General features: G+C 45.6%; 1 protein-coding gene across 5 annotated transcripts; it reads right to left on the bottom strand.

Annotated features, from left to right (window-relative positions):
- Nucleotides 1–964: 964 nt before the first annotated feature.
- Nucleotides 965–21162, bottom strand: GOSR2 (golgi SNAP receptor complex member 2). Of its 5 annotated transcripts, none has more exons than XM_004275695.3 (6): nt 21057–21162; nt 12662–12726; nt 10934–11042; nt 9796–9928; nt 7158–7298; nt 965–4030 (listed from the first exon to the last, which is right to left on the bottom strand). In XM_004275695.3, exons 1-6 carry the CDS (start codon nt 21083–21085, stop codon nt 3869–3871), a joined length of 639 nt encoding a protein of 212 aa, XP_004275743.1. In that variant the 5' UTR covers nt 21086–21162; the 3' UTR covers nt 965–3868. The 5 variants fall into 5 exon arrangements, with proteins under 5 accessions (XP_004275743.1, XP_033294902.1, XP_033294906.1 ...); XM_033439011.2 differs by having other exon boundaries at nt 10934–11039; XM_033439015.2 differs by lacking the exon at nt 21057–21162 and adding an exon at nt 20974–21026.
- Between the last annotated feature and the right edge of the window lie 3822 nt (nt 21163–24984).

Genomic DNA, 24984 nt, shown 5'->3' with positions numbered 1-24984 from the left:
TCCTCTAAGTCTCCTCAAATCTTTCCTGGAATAAGTTATAAACAAATTAAGACTTTATTTTGGACTTGATAAGTTTTGCTCTTCACTCATATATGCTTAGTTCGCATGTTTTCAAATGCTATAGTCTTTGATTAAAACAAAAGCCTCTGGGGCTTCCCTGGTGGCACAGTGGTTGGGAGTCCGCCTGCCGATGCAGGGGACACGGGTTCGTGCCCCAGTCTGGGAAGATCCCACACGCCGCGGAGCGGCTAGGCCCGTGAGCCATGGCCGCTGAGCCTGCACGTCCGGAGCCTGTGCTCCGCAACGGGAGAGGCCACAATAGTGAGAGGCCCGCGTACTGCAAAAAAACCAAAAAAACAAAAAAGCAAAAAAACAAAAGCCTCTGTCTACCGCTTCCCTGGTGGTGCAGTGGTTAAGAATCTGCCTGCCAATGCAGGGGACAAGGGTTCGAGCCCTGGTCCAGGAAGATCCCACATGCTGCAGAGCAACTAAGCCCGCGTGCTACAACTACTAAGCCTGTGCTCTAGAGCCCGCAAGCAACAACTATAGAACCCTCATGCCGCAACTACGGAAGCCCGCGCACCTAGAGCCCGTGCTCCATAACGAGAAGCCACCGCAACGAGAAGCCCGTGCACCGCAACAAAGAGTAGCCCTCGCTCGCCGCAACTAGAGAAAGCCCGCGTGCAGCAACAAAGACCCAACTCAGCCAAATATAAAATACCTAAATAAATGTGGAAAATAAATAAAAGACAGACATCAGAATTACCTCAGAGACTTAAAAAATATTCTAATGCAGAAGGTCTGGGGTAGGCCGGAGGAATCCATAATTTTTAAAAAGTTTCCCAGCTACTGCTGAGGCAGCCAACCCACCCCTCGTCTCGGAACAGTGTTTCAGAATCTCTGGCCTGAGAGAAAAAAAGGGTCATTGGTTATGACGATGAATGTCAAATTCCTTTACAAAATGTAATTTTCTAAATAAAATAAACAGCAACTTTATTCAACTGATGTGTTTCAAAAACAATGAGTGTAAAGCCAAGTTTGCAAATCAAACCCATTTAAACTCATCAGGGCAAAGGACAGGAAAAATCCCAGCAGTGAAGCTTTCTATAAAATGAAGACTCTCCTACTTACTTGGTCGTGGAGTTCGGCTTTTCTTAAGGTTATCACACCTGGAGTACACATCCACGGAATGAAGATTCTCCAAGTTCCTTGACAACCCACCTGTCTTAAACCACAATAGGTACACCAAAATCCTGTACAAGGTCGCAGAGGCGGCTCCTGGAGATTCTTGCACCTGAGAATTCACCCCAACTCCACTAGAGGGTGCTCCTTCCCTGGCCTGGAGACCCTGCCCTACACTCTGAGGACTGTGGAGACAAAAAAGTGTGTTGCTCACAGAGCACTGAAAGCCAATGTGTGACAGGGAAGGGCAAGCACACGATGACACGAGGTGCCCCAGGGTCTCCAGACATACTGTGGCTGCTGTTCCTTAGCTCCGGGTGGTGAAGACCCACGAACTGCCCCCTCTATTTTTATTACAAAGTAGGGAGAATGGCTCTGAAGGTGCAGCACGAAGGAAGGCCTTACTTCTGGTTCGTCGAGGCCAACAATCACTAGAAAGGCAAGTGTGGAAACAGACTGGTGTACATTACAAATAGGTGTCACATCAGCCAACAGAGGGCAGAGGGTGGGGGGAGTTTCTGCCTCCCCAGAGTTCAAGTCCAAATGGCTTAGCTGCTCCTTGTACATCTTCTTCCAAAGTGCACTGTCTGGCAGGATCCTCAGGTGCCCAGGCTCAGAGCCAAGTCTGTGCAGTTTAAAAACCCATTTCATGCACTGCTAAGAGACCTGTGCTGGGTCCCTGGGATGGCAGGGGTGCTGGGTATGATGGAAATTTCCAACTGGGCCTCCCCAAAGTCAGAGCTAGGTCTGAAGATGCTTCCACCCCTCTGTCCATCCACCAGGCCAATGTTTTCACTCTGGCAGAGCCTTCAATCCTTTTATGAAGGGATCAAAGATTCCCCTTTCCTTGGAAACCCAGGGCCCCCGTTTAGCCCAGACAAGTAAGAGCAACAGAGATCCTACCAAAAGTGTGAAATCAGTACCCAGGAAACTCATGTTAAAAATCTGTGACAGGGCTTCCCTGGTGGCGCAGTGGTTGAGAGTCCGCCTGCCGATGCAGGGGACATGGGTTCGTGACCCGGTCCGGGAGGATCCCACATGCCACGGAGCGGCTGGGCCCGTGAGCCATGGCCACTGAGCCTGCGCGTCCGGAGCCTGTGCTCCGCAACGGGAGAGGCCACAGCAGTGAGAGGCCCGCGTACAGCAAAAAAAACCCAAAAAAACAAAACCTGTGACAATTAAGAATCATTCCCCCAAAAGGGATCTATGCCACAGATGTGCCTACAAAGATCCATACTGCTACAGAAACAGGTGGGGGGGGGTGGTAAAGAAGGAAGGTGGAAGAGAAAACACACAGAAAAGAGAAAGATGACAGAAGATAGTCCAAATGACAAGAAACAAAGACGGGAAGTAGGTAGGGCAAGACAGTCAAAGGTGGGGTTAATACTGACCAGGTTTACAGTTCCTCTGGGAAACTGTGAGTGTTATTTATGTCTTGCCATACTGAGCCTAGGGCTGGTAGGGCCTGTGACAGATGAAAAAATAGGCTAACCAGGTCTTTCTGGTACTTTCAGTGATTAGTCTCCTTGAACAGACTGGCTTTACAATAAATTCCACAATACGCCGGGTACCGGTACAGCCTTAATCTAGGGTTGGTCCGAGAAGGAAAAAGGTCCTGGGTCCCTGAAAACAGAGTCTTACAAGGACATACACACCACAGACGTCTCCAGGGAGGCATGTGCCCACACTGGCTGGGCAGAATGGAGGCTTGGCTGGCAGTTGCTAATATATTTCAAGGAAGGGAAGAGAGCCAATTATTAATTAGACACACTAAAACTAGAGATGAGACTGTAAAAGACAAATCACTAACCTTTGCTCACAGCTACCTGATAAGGGGCAAACACCCACCAAAGCCTGGGCACGGGTGCCAGGCTGCAGTCTTAAAAGCCAACCATTAACTACTGGGAAAAAAATCGGTGACTAGGGTCTTCAGTTTCAAGACTGACCATTCCCAGGGAGTTAACAGTGGCCTTACTTTAGAAAGGAGAAACACCCAACATCCGTGATGTGGAAAATCTTGCTATCAGCAACAGCGCCAATGCCTCTGTTTCCTCTAGGTAGCTGCTTCCGGGAAAGGACGACGAGTATTAGCAGTCAGTCATTGGCATGTCATTATTTTTTGGAGGGGTGTGGGGGAAGGTGGCTAGTAGCAAGAGCATGTGAACCCACCTACTGTAGTGGGTGCAGGAAAAGGCGGCCTCTTTCCCCTCCTCTCTTTGCTTCTGCTCTAGACTATCTACTAGGAGCCAGAAAGGCCAGTGGATGGCAAAGAGTGGACAGTCCTGTCTGCAAGCTCACCGTGAAAGCCTTCCTGGGTGCACATCAGCTATGAGGACAAAAACCACCAAGGCCACTCTCTTCCTCCCCTCTCCCTGGTCCTCCCTTACCCTTGCATCACTTCCTCCCCCAGTGAGAGTGACAGTGAGCATGAGAGAGAACAGACACTTCGTTCATTTCCTAAGCACCACATCTTGGTAGCACGAATTTCCCCTCCAAGATGTCACAAAAAACAGAGGTTTGAAACTCCCACCAGGTTGCAGGTCACAATTACTTCTGAGTGGTCTTCACAGTTAAGATGGGCACACATTTCAGAAGGCAGCCTCCGGGCCTCCCTCTCTTTGCACACTCACACTCACACACACTCTCACGCCGTGGGACCGTTGTTCAGCCACGGGGCCTGGCTGGCTCAGGTCAGGTACTGCACCACAAGGAACATGACCACACAGGTGAGCAGCATCCCACCGATCATGAAGTACTTGTCCTGGAAAGCTCGCTTCTCGATGAGCCGCATCACTGTGTTGGACAAGCCGAGCATATTGGCAATGTCGAGGATCTTCTTCTGGGTCCCCTGGGACAGACGAGAAGAGGAAGAAAAACAAAGATCAACTCCTTCTACCAAGGATGGGTGAATGTCATCATGAGATGGGGCTTTATCAACAGACAGTCTCCTGGTCATGCCTAAAGCATACAAGCAGCAGCAGCCACCAGAAACAGATCACGCTCCTACCGCCAAATGACTTTTGGTCAAGGTTGTAGAGCAAAGCAAGGGGGGAAGGAAAGTCTTCCACAAATGTGCTGGTACAAATGGTGTATAATGAGTATCACATGTATGTATCACATACACACACGTACATATATGTCTGTATATAATATATTAGTGTTAAAAAAGACCTTTGATTCATATTATACATAAAAATTAATTCGTTCGTAGAATTAAACAAAAACGCTAAAACTATAATAAAGCTTCTAGAAGAAAACAGAAGAAAGTCCCCAAACTGGAAACAATCCAGGTGTATATCAACCAGAGGATGGATTAACAATGTGTGTTCTGTGCACAACGGGATACTGCTGGGCAATAAAAAGGACCTGATTACACCATGTAACAATATGAATGAGCCTGGAAAACATTCCTGAGAGGAAGAAGTCACACACGAAATCGTAATGTGAATACATTTACATTAAGTTCAACAACAGTCAAAACTAATAAATGGTGAAATCAATTAGAACAGTGGTTGCCTGGGGCAGGCGGAGGGAACAGGGGTAGACTGACTGGGAAAGGGCACAAGGGATCTTTCAGGGGTGGTGAAAACGGTCTCTGCCTTGACAGCAGTGTGAGTTACAAAGACGGATGTATGTATTTGTCAAAATTCAATGATCTGTACAAATAAGATCTGTATACCTCACCGTATGCACATTATACCTCCATTAAAAAAGTTTTAAATTAGAATATTTTATATTGAAAAAAAGGCAACATCAAAAAACTTCTCTCTGCTCCCTGGCTCTAAAATGCTTGCTCTCAGCCTGTGTACTCTGTAGAGCAGAAATCGTAGGGATTCTGCTGAGTACAACGTATGGGTCTGTGTCCACGTTTATAAGAGAGTTTGAAGGGGGCAAGATGGAACCACAGAAACACAACTGGCAGACACCAACCCAAGGACCTACAACTCCTTATAGGAATGTCACCACCCACCACCCAGAACAAAAGGGTATTTTATTCCTAAACCAACAGCCCAAACCACCCAGGCCACCCTTCCTCTCTGCTTTCTAATTTTCATTTTTAAGCACATTCAATTTCGTATGAAGTAACAAATATAAATGAAAGCTGGGCAGACCCCAACTTAACTTACACACATCACCAACTGCATCTGTATGACGGCATCTAACCTAATGTCCTGCAACCATTTTTTAAGTGAACACAGTAACGAGCAACTGAGAGAAGATGCAAGAGAGGTGAGAACACAGGCATCACGGACAGGAGTTCAAGACCCACACTCTGCCCAGACAATGATATACAAGCCTCACGGAGAGAGATCTCTCAGGTCAAACTTTATCTCTGCCAGAGACCAGAGACATGTTTTTCCCATAACAATGATGGTATAAACTAGACTGTCACTAAAGACTCCGCTTAGCTCTGAAAGAGCAGATTATTTCATCACTCTGTGAAGTTCAAGTACCAAGCTTCGAAAATCACTTGAAAATTAACATAAATTTCAAAAATGTTATTCATTTTCCACCCCAAATCAAGGCCCGGTTCCTTCACGCTCCCTCCTATGTTCCTTTCAAATGGTTTGGGCAGAAACTTCCCTGACAGAAGTGGGGTAGGAGGCAGGTGGAGGGAACCAAGAGGCAAAAGACAGGTATAGTAGGCGTGCAGAGGAAACGGAATTAGAAACCTCTCATTCCAGCCCCTGACTGCCCACCAGACTTCCCGGCGCTTCACCTCTGGGGGCAGTGTCGGGGCAGAAGTTGCTTGGACTCCTCAGTGACACCAGACTTCGGGAAGAAGCTGACATGTGCTTTAACAATAAGCTCTGACCCCCAGCGGGTCAACTTGAGTGTGACATGGTGAGTCTCGTCCTAAAAGGGTTTTTACTGTTTTTCTGAGATATGGGAAGGAGGCCAGCAGTTTTCTAAAGAAAGGGAGGATTAACCATCATGTATCAGTTTAGATTACTGCAGGTGGCTGTTCTGAAAGGGGGGCACCCATGGAGCTGTCAGAGACCACGCTTCCAGGCCATTTGAAGCGCTGCGGCCATCAGCAAGAGATAAGTGTCACTCGCAGCTCGCCTGACCTTCTCCTGGGTAAAGGTGGCAGGCGCTGCTCAGAAATGTACAGAAGTCCCATGGAGCTGACAGGCTCAACACGGTCCAACAAAAGCTAAGATAAAGCTCACGCTTCCGAGTGACTACTTCTCACAGCTCAGTGGCTGGGAGGGCTTCGTCCACTGGGGACCACACCCTGATAACAGACACAGCCCACACCCCATTATCCATCAGGGTTGACACAGGAAAAGGGCTGAGGCTGAAACATCATGACTGACATCAGAGGCTGTGTAATGTTTCTGTAAACCACTCCCAGGGATTTTGAGTCTCAGCCAATGGGGCAGGGCTTCTAGGAATACCTGTTGCTAAAGAGAGAGTGAAGAGTCACTGGGGATCACCAGCCTGTGCTCTAGAAGGCACCCGCTGCTAGTCAACCAAGGCAGCCCTAAGAGCCCCTTCAGTTGCTGCAGTACAGAGGTCTCGGCTATAAGGCCGTCCACCGGTGGGCGTGGGGTGGGTGGGGGGCGCCACACAGGAAAACCGAAAGAGAGCGAGAGGCCAAGTACAGCTGTGTCTTCCTTCTTGAGAGAGCGGATTCTGTAACAGAATTTCCCAGTCCATTACTGCTTCCTCTCATAGCAGCAGTCACTTTACATTAAGTTCAGGAAATGGAAAAAGACCTGGATACCAAGAGATGCCACATTATGGTTCATTGCAAACACAAGAAACACCTACTGGCAAAGGGAATCTGGCTCCTTTTGGACTCATAATAATTCAATTCCAACAGAAAGGAACCCAAACTCAAAGGCTCTGTCTCACTATCACAGTATCACAATTTAGGGGTATGCGATCAAAAGGTAAACGCAGGTCCCACACTTTTGGATAAAGCCAAAACAAAAGGCCTTCTCCCTGTCCCCCAAGAGGGCCCCCACCTTCATGGTCAGTCTCTGGGCCCTCAGTCCCTCCAGAATACTGTGCCCGCCTCCAATGAGGTCATCCATGCCGTGGTGAATTTTCTGGAGGGAGGAGTTGAACTGCAGTGATTCATCCATTGGTATGGTGGTGTCGGAGTCCTGTGAAAGAAACGCAGGCGCTTGGTTACTCTGCTTGCTGGTCAGCTCCAGGGGCCCCACCACATCTGACCACTCTGCCTCTTGGCCAAGGTCACGCCGGAAAGACAGCCAGAGGGAATGGTGCGAGAATCAGAGGAACTTAACAGAGAAGAAAAAGCAAAGATCTGGGGTGGCCTCTGTTCACTCAGAGGAAAAGGAATTCTCAGACCTATCACTCTGCAAGTGGGTTCCACCACACAAGTCTTGTTCATCCCTGCCTCCATATCATTCCCCCAACTTAGGAAAAACTCTATTCTTCTAAGACCTTGCTGGGCTTCTCCTAAAGGCTTTCTCTGACTCCTTGCTAACTAGCTTATTCCAAATGTTCCTTTACTTGGCTTTCCCTCAGTGCAGTGTTAAAGGTTTGCTTTTGTCCTCCGGCTATTTTATCTACAGCTTATCCCTCCAATTAGACAGACTGACTAAGGAGAGAAGAGACTGTTTTCTATTAAAGGCCTAACGGTGTTGAGGATGGGTCTATCCACCTGAGCAGGGAAGAAAAGTCTATAAAGAAACGAAGGGAGAAAAAACTAATACTGATCAAGTGCTTTCCACTCTGCATGCTCTTTACCCTAAGCTCACTTAATCCTCACTCTACCCTTACGCAGTAGTTATGATATTATCCCTGTTTTAGATGAAGAAACGGAAACCCAGAGAGGTGGAATGACTTGTTCAAGAGTACGCAGAGCTGGTAAGACGTCCAGCGGGGCACGAATCCCAGTGCTGGGTGCAGAGCCTGCCCTCTTAACCATCCTGTAGGGAGAAAAGCAAGACCAATCCCAGGGCTCCACTTTTACACGGCAAGTGGGAAGGACACAGAAGCAGGGCACGACCAGCCACAGCACTGTCTTCTCTCCCGCCTCCTGACCATTACAAACTCTTCTGCCAAGCGGGGCCACTTTTACCACTTTCCATCATCATGAAGAGGTTAAAGCACCTTTTCTTGGCTGCTCAAGTTCACAATCATTTTTCATTCAGGTATACGTCCCCCCACCCTAACACGGGAGTTTCTCAGAGGTAGGAGTCATGGTTTTTAATTTACACACGCTTTACTCTCGGTACCTTAAATAGCATTCTGCATAAGCTGATGCTCTGTGGGTCAAGACTCCAGTGTTTGAATCAATTAGAGACTTCTTTTCATTTATCTGACAAGTATTTATTGAATGCCTTTTATATACAAATCTTTCTTACCCTCCCATCTGAAAAGGTATAGCTGATGGGCTGTTATCTCTCAGAAAAATGTATTATACCTCCCGATCGTAGAAAGACCAGGAAGAAGTTCATTCGGCCAATCAGTTTTTATTAAGGGCCCAGTGTATGCACAGCATCACACTAGGCTGGTAAGAAACAAAATAATTCTGAGCCATCATCCATGGCCTAAAAAGGCTGGAATAACCAATGCCACCACCTTTTCGTGTGTTGTACAGTTCTCTACTCTTCTGAAAGGCAGCTCTGCTTACCATTATACCACCAACACATGTTCATTGAACTTCTGAAGTGTTAATCACGGTTACCTGACTGCTTGCGCTAGAGAAACCAAACTACATAGGCACATTCTGAAGCACCTGGGGACATTATTCCAAGTGTGGACACAGCAAAGAGAGTTAAACATCTGCAAAGTGGGAGCTGATCTGAATTCTGATGATAGGCTTAGAAAGCTAAGATCTCTTTAGAAAATGAAACTCTCTGTAAAAACAAACAAAACAAACAAGCAACTCTCCCCCCGCCACACACCAAGACCCACCTAATTTGGTGGAATACATTATGCAGGACACGACAAAGGCCAGTATGTTCTACAGCCATGTGTGGGAATGATCCTCTCGAGACCAAAGGACACGGACAAGGGTGTCCTAAGAAATCCAACGTGCAAACCAAGAGGCCACTTTCAAACAGGCTCGAGTCAAGCAATCCCGCTAAAATGAAATATCTGTTAACAAATCCCTCCAAACTGCCGCTCAGACTAGGGGCAAAAACATTTTAATGCATCTGACACTGGAACCACACACACACACACACACACACACACACCCCCCCCACACACACACCACAACCCCCCCCCCCCTCCAATGGCAACTGCCTGAAGGCAGCTTTGAAACGCTGCCCTCACTGCAAACAGCCTAAGTTCTAATCATCTGTCTCGATCTGATCAGGAAAACATTTCCACCATGTGAATGTCCACCTCTCTGCATCGGACCAGTCAAACCAGGTAATTTTCACCTCTGCTCGTTCCCTCAATTTAACTGCTTCCTCTTCAGGTTTTTGTGACAGAGAAAGAGATTCCCTGCTTAGGTCTAGTCTCTGTGGCAACGCACAAAGTCTGCCGTCACTTCCGGTTGCTCTCCTCCTGTCTGATCAGTCTGCTTCAGACACCCACTAAAAGACTGCCGCTCAGAGCCCTGAGCTGCAGCTCCCACAAGCTGTCGAGTTCCCGCAGATCCCACCCAGGAGCCTGGCTTACATTAGTGGTGAAGGTGCGGGACAGAAGCTCTTCTCGCTGTCTTTCCTGCTGCTCCTTTGCATATCGCTGATGCTGGAAGTTTCGGAGAGCAGTCTGCAGGTGCTGGACATCATACTTTAACTGGTCGACACGACTAGAATTGACAGAGAGATTAAATTCCAGGAGTCCAGAGCAGCAATGATTGGAGGTAGCCAGGCTTTGTCTTCAGGAAAAAAGACATTTCCTCACTTCCCCCTACACCACTCCATACCATCCATCCCCCACAAATAATCTGATTTTGATCAATGATGTTGAAAGTAAAGAAGGAGCTTGTGGTTAGAGCAGGGTGGTAGCATATGAGATTCCAGCAGCTTTACTTAAATATCTGCTGGTCTCTGATTCTGGATGCATGACAGGGAACAGGTGACAGGAAGCAGGTTTGATGACCTCTTCCTGACCTTCTAGGGGTTATATCACTCTCCTGGAAGAAGCCCAAGGGCATCTTTGGAGTAAAGCATCAATGAAGTTTCATAAAACTTTTGGGAGCAGGGGCTGGGGTAGAGATGGTGAGGGTGATTTCATTTTAATTTCATGGGGGTGTATCAAACATTAGATCAGTATTTCATTATAAATACACCGACTGGAGTGATTAAGAGCAAGGTATTTCCACCCAAGAATGTAGTGGGAACCAAAGAGCAGACTGAAACTCCCCAGTAGCATTAGGTTTCAAGTGGCCATGGGTCTGGTCAGAAAAACAGTACTGGGGGCAAAATTTCTAAATGACACCAACGAGAAAAGGAGACATGAGGCTTCTGAGCCACTAACCTGACAGGCTTTTCATTCCTTTTTTTTTTTAAATTGAAGTATAGTTGATATACAATATGATATAAGTTACAGGTATACAATATGGTGATTCACAACTTTTAAAGGTTATACTCCATTCACAGTTATCATAAAACATTGGCTCTATTCCCCGTGTTATACAACACAGGCTTTTTACTCCGAGGGGGTACCACTCAAACAGAATTGTGCTCTTTATGGGACTTTATCTTTTCATAGTCTCAGTTTTTCAATGTATAAATGGGATTTTCAGAATATGTGATGGCCTCCCCTGGGAGAAAGGCCTGCTGTGATAGGCCTGGGGTGTCAGAGTACTCACAGTTTGGCATTCTGTCTTTTGTTAGGAGGCTCCTTGCTGGACAAGATCTCCAGACGCTCTAGATGGCTGAATACCTGGTCTATGCTTGCTTGGATTTCGTTTTCTACTACTGCACAAAAGAGAAAAAAGAATAATTACTGGAAAAATAATAAATACAGTCATTTACCTTATCCCTTTCGATAAACAGTCAAAATGACCTCTTTTCCATTTCTAATCATGTACCAACGAGATTGCTGGGAAGACAAACAGAGTCAAAGAATAACTGCTGGAAGAATAATAGTAACAGTGAACTTAAATTGGAAGAAATCAAACGTATCTTTTTTCTATATCAAATGAACTCAAAAATATGTATTTCAAAAGGAGAAAAATGCATACACTAATGATGATGGGGAAAAAATTCAAATTATAGTAAGTGACTGTAAACGTTTCAAAAAAAATATATATAGATATATATATAGCTGTTAATGCCATAACAACGCCAATTTTTTAAAAAGCTGAAGATACATCTGTAGAAATAAATTTCCTGCCTTTAGAAAATAAAATGAACATTTAAAGATTGTCCAAATAAATATTTTAAGCAAAATGTAATATTTTCTGATACAAAGTGAGGCCTCTTTTCATCTGAGATTATTTTCAGATATGGGTTATAAATATCTCGTAGAAAGACTGCCAACTGAACTCCCCACAGAACATAATGAGGTTAAAAAAAAAAAGCGCAAAGGGAAAGATTTAGTATGTGAAACATAGAGAAGAGTTCCCTTAAGAATGGGCAGACTGATGTTGGAGTCCCCAGAATAGACCGAATATCAACAGGAAAGAATCCACAGAGGTAACGATATGATAAATACAGTCATTTACCTTATCCCTTTCGATAAACAGTCAAAATGACCACTTTTCCATTTCTAATCATGTACCAACGAGATTGCTGGGAAGGCAAACAAAGTGAACGGACAGAAGCAGCTGAACTGCGCAGAAGAAGGCGTCCAGACTGCCTCCTGCCCGAAACAGAAACGACAGCAGAGACAGAAATGTCACCTTCCTAGGGGAGCCCACAGCTAACGAGCACGGCTCAGAACAAGGTGCGGCACAGGACCAAGAGACCAGGTGCTTTTGGAGCTGCAGAAAGCGGACGTGAGAAAACAGGAGAAATGGGCACGGCGCCAGCCGAGGAGTGAGAGGAGGGGACCGCATCTGCAGTGGGTGGGGGATCAGCAATGCCTGTGTGACCGACTCAGAAAAATGACCTTTTCTTACAACAGAGAAGAAACGAAAACACAGAAAGCAGCACTCTTCTAAAAGGAAATCACGGTGTGGGAACTAAACCAATTAATACTGCTCATCATTTCTGAATAATCCGCCTAAAAAGCCACAGTTCTCAGCTCAGAAGAAATGGCCAATTCCAGTTAAACATCTCTGAATTTTTATGGACCACATTCCTCTACAGACTAGGTAATGAGATTAAGACAGATGGAGGAAAGGACTTCCATTCCCATAGGGCCATGTCAGGTTGAGTGGAGGGGTAATGGGGGATAAGACTTGTGGGATTCCAAAGGGCACAATCAGGAAAATCAGTGACTTTGCCATAGGGTTTTTCTGTCCACCCTAACAACAGAACTCATTCCACGCTGAATCATTAAGCCCCTGAGGCAGAAACGCAGTCAGGAAACCCAGCCCATTAGCACCGTGCCATCAGAGAAAGGACTCTGGTCTCCATAGTTAATTACTCACAGTGCAGAGACTGCTTGTCGGCCGTCTCCAGGCGTCCCATGTGAGACTGGATCTCGTGGACCTGCCTATCAAAGGAAGAGGGAGGAAATGAGTGAGACAGGAGTAATCAACAGCGCTTCGGTCAGGAAAGACAAATTTTCTAATGCCAACATCTAGCTGATTTAAATTGACAGTATCGCTGAACTGTAAAATTTGTATGTGGCGCTTCAGGTCACATGTTTTGGCACGGTTTCTAATATTTTAACATTAATATTAATAATAATACTGACAGGCAGCATTTAGTGAGTGCTTACCGCATCTGAGACATTCTGCAAAGTCAATAACCCTATGAGGAAAGTACTATTATCATCCTCATTTTGTAAATAAGACAACCGAAGCCCAGAAAGGTTATGTAACTTGTTCAAGGTCACACACCAAGTGATAAACCTCGATCTGGACCCAGCCAATCCCACTCTCTGTTCTTTGACCCAATGTGCTGAGCACTGGTCTGTACTAGGGAGAGTCAAAGGGCAAGAGAGATATAATCCTTGTCCTTGAGAAACAGTGTAATTAGGAAGGACAGGCCAGATAGACATGTAAAGTCCCAAGAAGATTTAAGAGAACACTAACACATAGAAGTGTAAACAAAAAGAAAGCTGAGGAGCTAGGCGCAGCAGTGCTAAGCAAAGGCAATGAACAGAAGAGTGAGCTGCGGAAAGCTTTGTGGGTGAAGGGAGTTCTCAACATCATTTTGAAGAAGACAGACGTGATTTGGTGAAGGAAGATGTGGGGAAAATGACATGCAAAAAGGCCTGCAAGGCACATCACATGCGTTACCAGCAGGCTGGCCTGCCTGAGGGTTGGGGTCAGAGGGAAGAAGGGGATGAGGGATTAGCTGGAGGAAACCATTAGAGGAAGGCCCTGAAAGATACGGATCTCCTGTTTGGTCAACAGCTTTCCCTGGCAATATGAGGAGACTGTCATCTCACTTGGAAACGCCAACACTGCACGCAGAACCTCTGGCACGGTCCCGGACGTCAGGCCCCAGAGCATCTTTTGGAGGCTCCCCGGGGACTGGGCAAGGTCACCTACCCGCTGAGCCCTTCCGAGCCGTCCTCTGTGATCAGTCCTGGGGATACTGTTTATCCTACTCCAACAACCGCCTCCTGGTGCCTCTGGTCTCTCCACGTGAGAGCCACATGAGAGGGACCTGTGAGCTCTTCCATCATCACCAACCCTTGAGGGAAAGGTCAGCAACCATCCTCCACCGTGAGCACCACAAACTGTGACCCCAAATTTACCAATGTGAGCCAGGAGCCCAAACTTCATTTGAACTTGCCTCTAGTCTTTTCCAGGGTGTCCCTGTGGCCTCTAAACATGACCCATGGCCCCAGAAGCAAGAGCAGCTCTCTAACGACTCTCAGAGCGCTCCTGGGCAAGACCCATGGTCCTGAGAGGCACCAGGAAACCACTCCTAGAACCTGCTACTTCAGGAAGGCAAGTCTGGATGCTTCAGAATGGAGGCACGTGGAGATATGGAGGCAGATGTAGAAAGGCAGCTTGAAGAAACCAACATCTGGATCAGGGCAACCGTGAAAACAGCCAGAGAGGACTGGATGGCAATGCTGAGATGGAAAAGAGAACTAGGACTTCCCTGAAGGCCTGGATGTGGGCAGTGAGGTAAACGTCTAATGGCAGTGGGAAAAGAATGGACTACAATAAGTGCTGATGGCTCAGCTCGTTATCCACATGGAAAAAAGACACCTCATGTAATAGTACACAAAGATAAACTCAAGATGGTTTAAAGCCTAAATGTAAAAAGTGAGGCTTTAGAACTTTCCGAAGAAAATATAGGCGTGCATATTATGACTTCAGGTTAAAGAAGGATTTCTTAAACAAGACAAAAACCAAAACTACCCCCAAAACCCCACAAACCACAAAAGAAAAGACTGATAAATCTGGCTACATTAAAACAAAACCCTTTTTACACCAAAGGCACAATTTACAAAAAAAAAGGCAGAGACTGGAAGATACCTGCAGCAGGTAACAAGGGAATAGTATTCAGAATGTATAAGGAACTGCTACAAATCAATAGGAAAAGTCAAACAAAGCAATTTTTAAAATGGGCAAAGGGCAACTGACAGAAAAGGAAACCCAAATGGCCAATAAATATATGAAGAGACTCTCTTCTAGTAATCAGGAAAATGCAAATTAAAAACAATGACATCATGGTGGTGCAGTGGTTAAGAATCCGCCTGTCAATGCGGGGTACACGGGTTCGAGCCCTGGTCCAGGAAGATCCCACATGCCACAGAGCAACTAAGCCCGTGTGCCACAACTACTGAAGCCCGTGCTCTGCAACAAGAAAAGCCACTGCAATGAGAAACCCGTGCACCGCAACGAAGAGTAGCTCTCGCGCAACTAGAGAAAAGCCTGCGCGCAGCAACAAAGACCCAACACCATCAAAAATAAACAAAATAAATAAATTTATTTTAAAAAATAATAAACAATGACATCATATTTCTCCCATTAGATTGACAAATATTTTAAACTTTAAGGATGAGGGACTCATAGCAGGCAAAACCATGGTCCCCAAGGGATCCTGGGAAGACTTCCAGGTTCCACCAAAGGACTGCCTTTGGCTCTGTGTTTTGCTCAGTGTTTTTTAAAAATCAACGTTTGAGGGCTTCCCTGGTGGCGCAGTAGTTGAGAGTCTGCCTGCCAATGCAGGCGACACGGGTTCGGGCCCTGGTCTGGGAGGATCCCACATGCCGCGGAGCAGCTGGGCCCGTGAGCCACAGCTACTGAGCCTGTGCGTCTGGAGCCTGTGCTCCGCAACGGGAGAGGCCATGACAGTGAAAGGCCCGCGCACCACGATGAAGAGTGGCCCCTGCACGCCGCAACTAGAGAAAGCCCTCGCACAGAAACGAAGACCCAACACAGCCAAAAATAAGTAATTAATTAATTTTTAAAAATCAACGTTTGATTATGAAATTTGCACATGATTCTGTGCTCTAGTGAGTGCTTAGGATATTGTACCACAAAACAAATATTAACATTTTTCATTTAGGCTAAAGTAGTAAGATGAATTTGTCAGGGATAAAACACATTTTGTGTAAAACGGATAGCTAGTGGGAAGCAGCCACATAGCACAGGGAGATCAGCTCGGTGCTTTGTGACCACCTAGAGGGGTGGGATAGGGAGGGTGGGAGGGAGACGCAAGAGGGAGGAGATATGGGGATATATGAATATGTATAGCTGATTCACTTTGTTATAAAGCAGAAACTAACACATCACTGTAAAGCAATTATACTCCAATAAAGATGTTAAAGAAAAAAAACCACACATTTTGACTTGAGGTTAAAAAAAAAAGTCAAATGCACAATATAGACTGGCATTCAACTTTGGGAGCCATCGGCTAAAGGAACCCTACCAATTAAAGGTTTCTCCCAATGGAAGATGAACAGGACGGCTGGAAAAGAGTTTAGAAGTCAAGTTATGAAGAGGAATGGTCAAAAGAGCTAGTGATAATGATCCTCTGAGAAAAGAAAAGAAAAAACTAAACTAAAATGGGGCAGCTGGGGCTCTTCAAGTATCTGGAGATGACATACAGAAAGAAGAGTGGGCTTGTTCTCTGTGGCTGCTCCTTAAGGGAGACCCAGAACCAAAAGGTACAAATTTCAAGATGACAGATTTCAGCTCAACCCCGGGAAAAATGAGAACAATTACAAACTCTCTCTTCAAGAAGAGGGAAAAAAAAAGAGCTCCGGCATGTTTAAACACAGAGTACATGAACTACCTTGAGTTTTATAAAGGGTCTTCCTGACCAAAGTGAGTTGGAATGGAAGATCTTGCCAGTCACTTTCAATTCCGAAATTCTACGATGACAGCAGGAGATGACGCCCATACCCACAAAACCCTATAACCACTCTTCAGCTGGCTTTTACTGTTTTCTAAGCTACAATGGATAAACTTTAAATTGCAGGGAAACGTTACTTTTTCCATCCAATCTCTATTTGCTTTGAATGAACTGAAAAAGTTAGAGCCAATAAAGCGATACAATCTCTACATGTCATGCCCGAGAGGAAATAAATGCAAAACAACAAAGTAAGCATGAATGGCATGGTGGGAACTGCTGTGCCGAGTGGCAGATCTGTTTTATACTGAACTGGGAATTCGGACACACATTTGAAGCCAATACGAAACAGCTGCTACACAAGCATGACTTGGGAGTGTGGACACTAAAATCAGAAGTCCTAGCCCTGCCTAGCATGGGGTCCATGGTGGGCATGGGTGAAAACATAACCAAGCAGAGACCTAGTAGCAAATAATCAAGGGTCACTGTTGCTGATTTAAAAAAAAAAAAAAAAAAAAAAAAAGTCTGTAGAAGATCTAGGAAGAATTTAAAAACAGAATTGTTTTTTAAAAGTCCATGGAACTACCCCACCCCCATCATATACACCCACTTTGCACCCATGCTGCCTCTGACCAACTTGAGCAGGAAACAGGGTTTTGGAGTAAAAAGATCTGAGCTGACGTTCTAGTGCCACTGTGCAGTAGCTGAGGGACACTGAACAAGTCATTCAATTCCTTGGTGCCTCGGTGTTCTCAACTGTAAAACGGGGTACTGATAATCGTAATTATTTAAAGCGTAGATCCAAATGCAATATGGAACTGCTGTGTAACCCATACAGCACCATACAGAAGTTTGTTGTTTTTACTCAGCTTTGCTTAAAAGTAGTGGGAACCATCTGGGCATTTTCACTCACCCACTTTGCCTCTACTATATTTAGCCTCTCATCAGAAGGGAAAATCAAAAAAAGGAAAAGCTGTTTTTGAGATAAGGTAGCAGTCTTTAAACCCAGCTGTTCATCAAAATCACCTGGAGAGCTTGTTAAAAATAGAGCTTCTTGTGCTCCAAACCTATTGAATCAGAATCTCTAGTGATAATAAGGTCCAGGGCACTGAATGATCCTGGACAAATATGGGCACCTTTCCAAGCACTGGGATCTCAAAAATAGAAGCCTGGCTATTAGCTCCTCTATAAAGTTCATCCTAACACAGTATTATTTAAGTGCAAAATGTTTAACCTGTTTTTCATCTTTTTTCTTTTCATTCATTGTTCAGGTAGTTCAGGAGTTTTCAAGATACACACTTTAAAATGTTGATCTAATTTCAATGTACTTTCAGGGACGTGGCAAGAGATAACTATATATTGGGTTCAAAGTTCCAGTAAAATTAATACTTTCAGTTACTGTTGTGTCAATTCAGCTGCAATCACTAATTTCTGCAACTGCAAAAGTTAACTGCTGATGCGCACAGGATTCTGTGTGTTTCCTTTTAAAGACACTCAATCACCAGTATTATGGAGCTGAAAGGAGCCTTACAGTTTAATCAGCCCAAAACCTTCATTTTACAGATGAGGAAAACAAGGTAAAGAGGTCTAGAACCAGAATCCCCAGTCCTGGTTCAGTCCTTGAGGGGAAAGGAGGCAGATCAGAATATACTGCAGCGTGAAACAAGGTAAACTCCCTAAGGGCAGGGCTGTACAGTTAGCACTGGGAATGGTGCCTGACACAAAGCAGGTGCTAAATAAATGAATGAATGAACGACTGCATAGTAGAAGGCCTAGCAGTGGTTGGCCAGATCTTGCCCCTTGTCTGTTTTTGTAATAAAGTTTTATTGGAATACAGTCACATCCATTTGTTTACATATTGTCTTACAGCTGCTTGCCCACTATAATAGCAGAGTTGAACAGCTGCTACAGAGACCGGACGGTCTGTAAGGCCTGAAATATTTACTATCTGGCTCTTGACAGAAAAAGTTGGCAAGCTCTGCTATAGACTCTAAGGGTCTCCAGAGTTTGAGGGTAAATCACTGGAGGCCTGCAGAGGTAAGTAATTCATCTACACTCCACAAATCTTGTTTGGGACACCGTTGAGTATTGCTCCTCTAAGTTTACATAGAATTGAGCTTCCTAGTTTACTATGTGATCAGCTACCTGCTGCAATGATAACAGGTAGTCTGAGACTCTGTGAACAAAATTATTCTTAAAAATAAACTGGGTCGCGGCCTCCTCAGCAACATCCTTTAACCAAATTAACTAACCAGATGAGACTGTACATCACAGATCAACTTCAAAGCACCTCAGTCCATTGAGCCTTATTATTGTAAAAGATCTGCCCTTTCTTAGTAACGTGAGCATAATTTCCTGTTTCATTCCTTTTCCAACTCTTACATCTAGTTTTTAAAATTCCTTCCTATAATTTTTATATGAGAATAAAAGTGTAAGACCAATTCTGTCATTTCAATACTATTACAAAGTAGGCTCTACATTTTCACCCACCCAAACCGAACACTTAATCAATAAAGTAAAAAGAAAGAAAAGTAGAAAATGAAACAGTAACTTAATGAAACATAAACTTAGAAAATGAAACAATAACTGGATCATCTTCCTCTTATTCTAATGCTCCAAAGTATTGCTTTTGTTGTGAATTCATTAGAGAGGTGGGTCCCCATTTTCTTTCTTTCCCAGGCCCTGGAGGTGTGATTTTTAAGTGTTTTCATCGGCACAAAACTACAGCATCTATTTGAAAGTTGTTAGAATAGGATAGGTATAGGCATACACTCCAAAAAAATGGAAAACAGAGACTCAAACAGATATTTGTACACCAATGTTCTCAGCAGTATTATTCACAACAGCCAGAAGGTGGAAACAACCCAAGTGTCCATCAATAGATGAATGGATAATGAAATGTGGGGGGTGTGTGTATGTGTGTGTGTGCATGTGTGTATCCACAAAAGAATATTATTCAGCCATAAAAAGGAACGATGTTCTGATACACGCTATGACATACGTGAACCTTGGAAACATTATGCTAAGTAAAATAAGTCAAATATTATATTATTCAACTTATATGAGATATATAGAATTGGCAAATTCAGAAACAGAAAGCAGAACAGGTTACCAGGGGCTTGGGGAAGAATGGGGAGGTACTGCTTAATGGGTACATGAGTTTCTGATTGCGATAAAGAAAAAGTTCTTGAAATGGATAACGTTGATGGTTACACGACACTGTGAATGTACTTGATGTCACTGAACTGTACACTTAGAAATGATTATAGGGACTTCCCTGGTGGCACAGTGGTTAAGAATCCGCCTGCCAACGCAGGGGACACGGGTTTGAGCCTTGGTTGGGGAAGATCCCACATGCTGCGGAACAACTAAGCCCATGTGCCACAACTACTGAGCCCGTGTGCCACAACTACTGAAGCCCATACGCCTAAAGCCCGAGCTCCGCAACATAAAGAAGCCACCGCAAGGAGAAGCCCGCACACCACAACGAAGAGTAGCCCCCACTCACCACAACTAGAGAAAGCCCGTGTGCAGCAACGAGGACCCAATGCAGCCATACATACATACATAATAAAATATAAGAAAAGAAATGATTATAATTTTAAATGGCAAACTAAATGATACTGGTAACAATTAAAAATTAAATGGTTAACTTTAAAATGATAAATTTTTACGTTAATGCATGTCTGACCACAATGAAAGATAAATCATCCCCCCAAATACGATAGGTATGATCTTATTTCCCTATTCAATTACACATTTCAGCAAGTTCCAAAAATGCAGGACAATATGAATAAAGGACACTAGCAAGGAATTTAAGTTATGAGAAGCTAAACCAAAATTCAATTTCCTTAAAGGTAACCTGTAACCAGATATGAATAACAAGTACCGTATAATACTGAATGCTATCTGAGCAATTTCTTTGTATTATAAAAATACAGTCTTTAGTATAAACCAAAATCAGAATAAAAGAAAAAAAATCACAGTGTAGAAGCAACAAGTTTTGAGTCAATAAAGAGTAGGGACTAACATCATTTAGGAGCTGTGAGCTATTAATTAAACTTTTTCTGACGACCTTATCCCAGTGATGGATCCTTCTAAATTACTTAAGGAGATCCTGCTGGTACCTTCCAGCAGGTACCTTCCACCTCATTGTGCCACACATTAGATCTTTTTTCGTACACGTCCTGACTCTCCAACTAGTAAACTCCTCTGTGCCGGGGCCCTGAGTCCGCACCAGCTCTACCAAATCGGACCATAGAGTCGGCAGGTGCTGGACAAAGTGCGACTTCCCCTTCACCTAGTCTACCCAGCGGGCAGTCATGGCCTCCAAGGTCCCCGGAGGCATTCGGCCCAATGTCCTCGGGCACCAGGTCGGACCCTCCGGCCTCCGCTGCCTGGGCATCCCGCCAAAGACTGAGCACTTCCGAGCTGCTCCCCCCTGCAGCGCCCGGACGGAAGGACTCGGCCTCCATACCGGCGGACGCCCGAGGCCCCAGCCCGGGGGCAGGCCTCGCCCAGCCTGGCTTTGCCCCAGCCCGTGCCCGACTCGTCCCTCACTTGTGCGTTTGCTGGTACAGCGGCTCCATGTTGCCGGCCCCACCGGGTACCGCGCTGGCTTCCACAGAACACGTACTCACAGCCCCACTTCCGGCTTCCGGCTTCCGGTCTCAGGACCCTCCCTTCCCTACCGGCTAGGGCTGCCCCAACGCGCGCCCTACTGGTGGTGACTGCGAGAAAGGGGAAGGGAAACGAGTAAAGGGGCCTGGAGAAGAAAGCTAAGTGTAGTCAGAGGTTCTGCCTCAGATGGGGGACGAGGAAGCCTAGGTTTTGGCCGGAGGCCGTCTCCAGCATTGAGTCAGGCATTGGTAAGGGCAGTCGTAAGGTACCGACGTGGGGTCCTCAGAGCAAGTTTGGAGACCAGAGGACAGCAGTTCATATTTGCGGGAGGAAGTGTGGGAATATTCCTGCTTGGCTTCGCTTCAAACTGTTTGTTGTGGGTCTGAAGATTTCACTCTTCGCTGGAGTCTCTGGTGCAAGCATCTCCTGTCTCGTCCCCCACACCATTTATCCGTCTAATAAACCCAGAGTGAATGAGTGGTTACCATGTATCACATGTTCTGTGGAGGAAACCGGTTCTTCTTGCCCTCAAAGAGGTCTTGGTATAGAAAAGGAAATAAGATGTGTGTACAAATAAACATCTACAAGGTAGAAAGTCTGAAGAGGTTGAGTGAGCTGGAGTCGGCTCCAGTGAGAGATTCAGGAAAGACAATGTAGGAGGTGGCATTTGAGTTAGGACTTGAAGGATTTGGACACTTGGCTCTCCACGTAGACCTAATCCGTTTCCATCCTCCCAGGCTTATCTACCATTCCTCCCAAGGGAGGAGATGTTCCTCTTCCTTTGACAAGTTGATGCTTCTATTTTCCTGTATCCTGGATCCCACCCAGTTTTGTGCCCCAAGGGACTGTCCACCCATGTACCTTCTTTCCCTAACATTATTTTTTCACTTATTCTAATATTTATTAATGAGTACCTGCTATTACCAGGCACAGATACTCGGGGGAGGGGGAGGAATAGAAGTAAGATACAGCCCTAGAGAAACAGACTAGAATGATCCCAGCCATTTAAGGAGGACTTAGAAAAAATTTAAAATAGCACTCCAAAGCATGGGACACCCTGAGGCCCGGGACCTGGGCCAGGGACTTGGCTTGCCTAGGTCTTAGGACAATCTTGTGTGGTAGAATAAAGATGGTTTTGTATTCTTTGCTACTGTTCCGATTAAAAGGTGGAGTCTAATTCCATTCTTTTTTAATCTGAGCTGGCCTTAGTGACTTGCTTGAGCAACGGAATGTAGCAAGAGTGAAATATTAGGGTTTCCAAGGCCAAGTCATAAGAAGCCTTGCAGCTTCTACTCAGCCCTCTAAAGGAGCACTCACTCTGGTGATCCTGAGTCACCTTGGAAGAAGTTTGACTACCTTGAAGCCATCATGCTGGAAAGGCCATGTCTATATGTGTTCTAGTCAACATGCCTAGCTGAGCCCACTCTTCCAGCCAAGGCACCAGACTTGTAAGTGAAGCCATCTTGTACCCTCAATACTAGTCTGTCCGTCAGCTGACTCCCACCAAGTGACCTCTGTAGACTCCACGTGGAACAAAAGAATTGCCCAACTGAGCCTGTGCCTGAATTCCTGTCCAGGAAATCAAGAGATACAGTAAAGTGGGTGATATTTTAAGCCACTAAATGTTGGGGTAGTTCATTTTGCAGCAATAGATACCCGACCTCAAAAAGCTTATCAGCTAGTTAGAGAGACAGGGTACAGGGATTATGAAAAGGTAACAGTGCAAGACAATGTATGAATGTGTAATGAGTAGTAAAGACAATTAGTTTCTGTCATAACATAGGGAAGGAAGAGATCCCTTTCAATTTGGTGATGAGGGAAGGCTTTCCAGAAGAGATGAGATTTCAGCTAAACCTTGAAGTACAAGAAAGATTAAGATGTATGGAGATGCAGGGCACAGGGAGTTCTTGGCAAGCAGAGAGAGAAATTTTCAGAAGCTGTAGGTAGTCCCAGGCAGTCTGTGTGGTTCCTCTTGGCTAGAGCAGAGGGTTTCTGCAGTAGAGGAATATACACAAACAGGAAAGATGCTTTGCCTCCACCTTGTGGAACATCTGGAGGGCTTTGAGCCTTGGGTAATGGAATCAAGTTTCCACTGATTTCAGGAAAATCAATATGATGACTTTATGCCCTCTCCTTTTATCTGAACTTTAAGAGGTGTCCCAAAGTTCTACTGTTCCAGGATTTGGTAAACTAATCCATATTCTGCCTGTTTCTTCCCTTTGTGGTATGATAAACTTCAATACTCTGAAGAGCATTTTTTTAAATTTATTTATTTTTATTTTTGGCTGCGTTGGGTCTTCGCTGCTGCACACAGGCTTTCTCTAGTTGTGGCGAGCGGGCACTACTCCTCGCTGCGGTGCACAGGCCTCTCATTGCGTTGGCCTCTCCTGCTGCGGAGCATGGGCTCCAGGCATGCAGGCTTCAGCCGCCGTGGCACGTGGGCTCAGCAGCTGTGGCTCGCGGGCTCCAGAGCACAGGCTCAGTAGCCGTGGCACACGGGCCCAGCCACTCTGCGGCATGTGGGATCCTCCCGGACCAGGGCTCAAACCCATGTCCCCCACGTTGGCAGGTAGACTCTCAACCACTGCACCACCAGGGAAGCCCCTGAAGAGTATTTTTGATGTGTCCAATTTGAGGAACTTAATTGTTCTCTCTGAAGCCATTAATCTGTTGTGTCTCTCTGGTCAACTCAATCAGATGGAATAGAACAATTCTGTTATCCCTCCTACCAAACCATCACTGCTCCCTATACTGCCCCTGCCCTGGTGTCTACCGCCCTCCCAGTGCACCTTCTGATTCTGTTGCCTCCTAAGCCCCCCTCCCCCATTGTCTATCCCACCTGTGTCAATGCTCGTGCAGCACCTTGCACAATTGGTGCCAGCTGTGAATATGTCCCCCTTCCCCTACCAAACCTGAGAGAGAGGCCCTCATCATTCCTCAACCACTCCCTCCCCTTTCCAATCATTCTCTTCAATGTTGAGCCTTTTGATAGCTCCCTGGTGCCTAAAGAACACAGTAACAAATTCTTATCTTGGCAGACAGAGCTCTCCTTACTGGCCACATCTCTGGCCACTTCCCCCATCCTAACTAGAGTAATTGGAGTTCTTCTCTCAAGGGCCTTTGTGTCCTCTGGCCTTTGCATGCACTGTTCCCTGTGCTTCAAACACCCTTCCCTCTACCTCAAGCCTGATGAACTCATTCAAGTCTCAGCTCTGGTTTCACCTCCCTTGGGGAGGGCCTCTGACACTGAGGCTGGATCTGAGCTCCTCCCCTGTGCTCCTCTGGCACCTGGTGCCCCTTCTCAGCACTTATCACAAGTATCCCAATTCTCTGTCCACCAGCCCAAGGGCAGGAGGTGTGTCTTTCATCCCTGTATCTTCCTAGCATCCAGCTCAGTGACTGGTATAAAGTAGGTGCTTGTTAAATATCTTGTTGCCTTGAAATGGACTCCATTTAATCAACCCACTCTCCTGAGTATTCCACCTGCCTGCCATTTCAGAAGCCCAGAATTATTTGAAAGTTGACTTTTAGGCAATTAAAAACTGCCTGCATCAGAAGAGCCATTCTTGTTGAAAGCCTTGTCACTTGAAATCAGTGCAGAGCGCTAAACAAAATGTCTCCTCTTTAAGCGATTTCACAACAGTTTCTCATCCTGTGCTCATAACCACCCGGTCAGAGGCAGGACAGGCATCACCATCCTGGTTTCCTAGACAAGCATCCTGAGCTTCAGAGATTAACTTGCTTGCCTAAGCTGACTGTGGGTGAGGGGAACAAGGTCCAGGCTGCAGTCGCACACCGCCCTCCGGGTAGCTGCTCTGTCATCCTGCCTTTTTGACTCCGAGGTCCTTGCACAGATAAATAAAACACC

This window comes from Orcinus orca, chromosome 19, assembly GCF_937001465.1.
Source record: "Orcinus orca chromosome 19, mOrcOrc1.1, whole genome shotgun sequence".
NCBI lineage: Eukaryota > Metazoa > Chordata > Mammalia > Artiodactyla > Delphinidae > Orcinus > Orcinus orca.
The sequence above is the reverse complement of the archived record's forward strand: the minus strand, read 5'-3'. Positions and strand labels throughout refer to the sequence as shown.

What these genes read in the sequence shown, in the direction of transcription:
- GOSR2 (XM_004275695.3), bottom strand. Translation starts at nt 21,085, where the DNA reads ATGGAGCCGCTGTACCAGCAAACGCACAA. An exon ending in CCCGCACCTTCACCACTAAT is followed by an intron (nt 7,299 to 9,795) that starts GTAAGCCAGGCT and finishes TTTCTTTCACAG; the next exon opens with GACTCCGACACCACCATACC. An exon ending in CCCAGAGACTGACCATGAAG is followed by an intron (nt 4,031 to 7,157) that starts GTGGGGGCCCTC and finishes CGTCTGTCCCAG; the next exon opens with GGGACCCAGAAGAAGATCCT.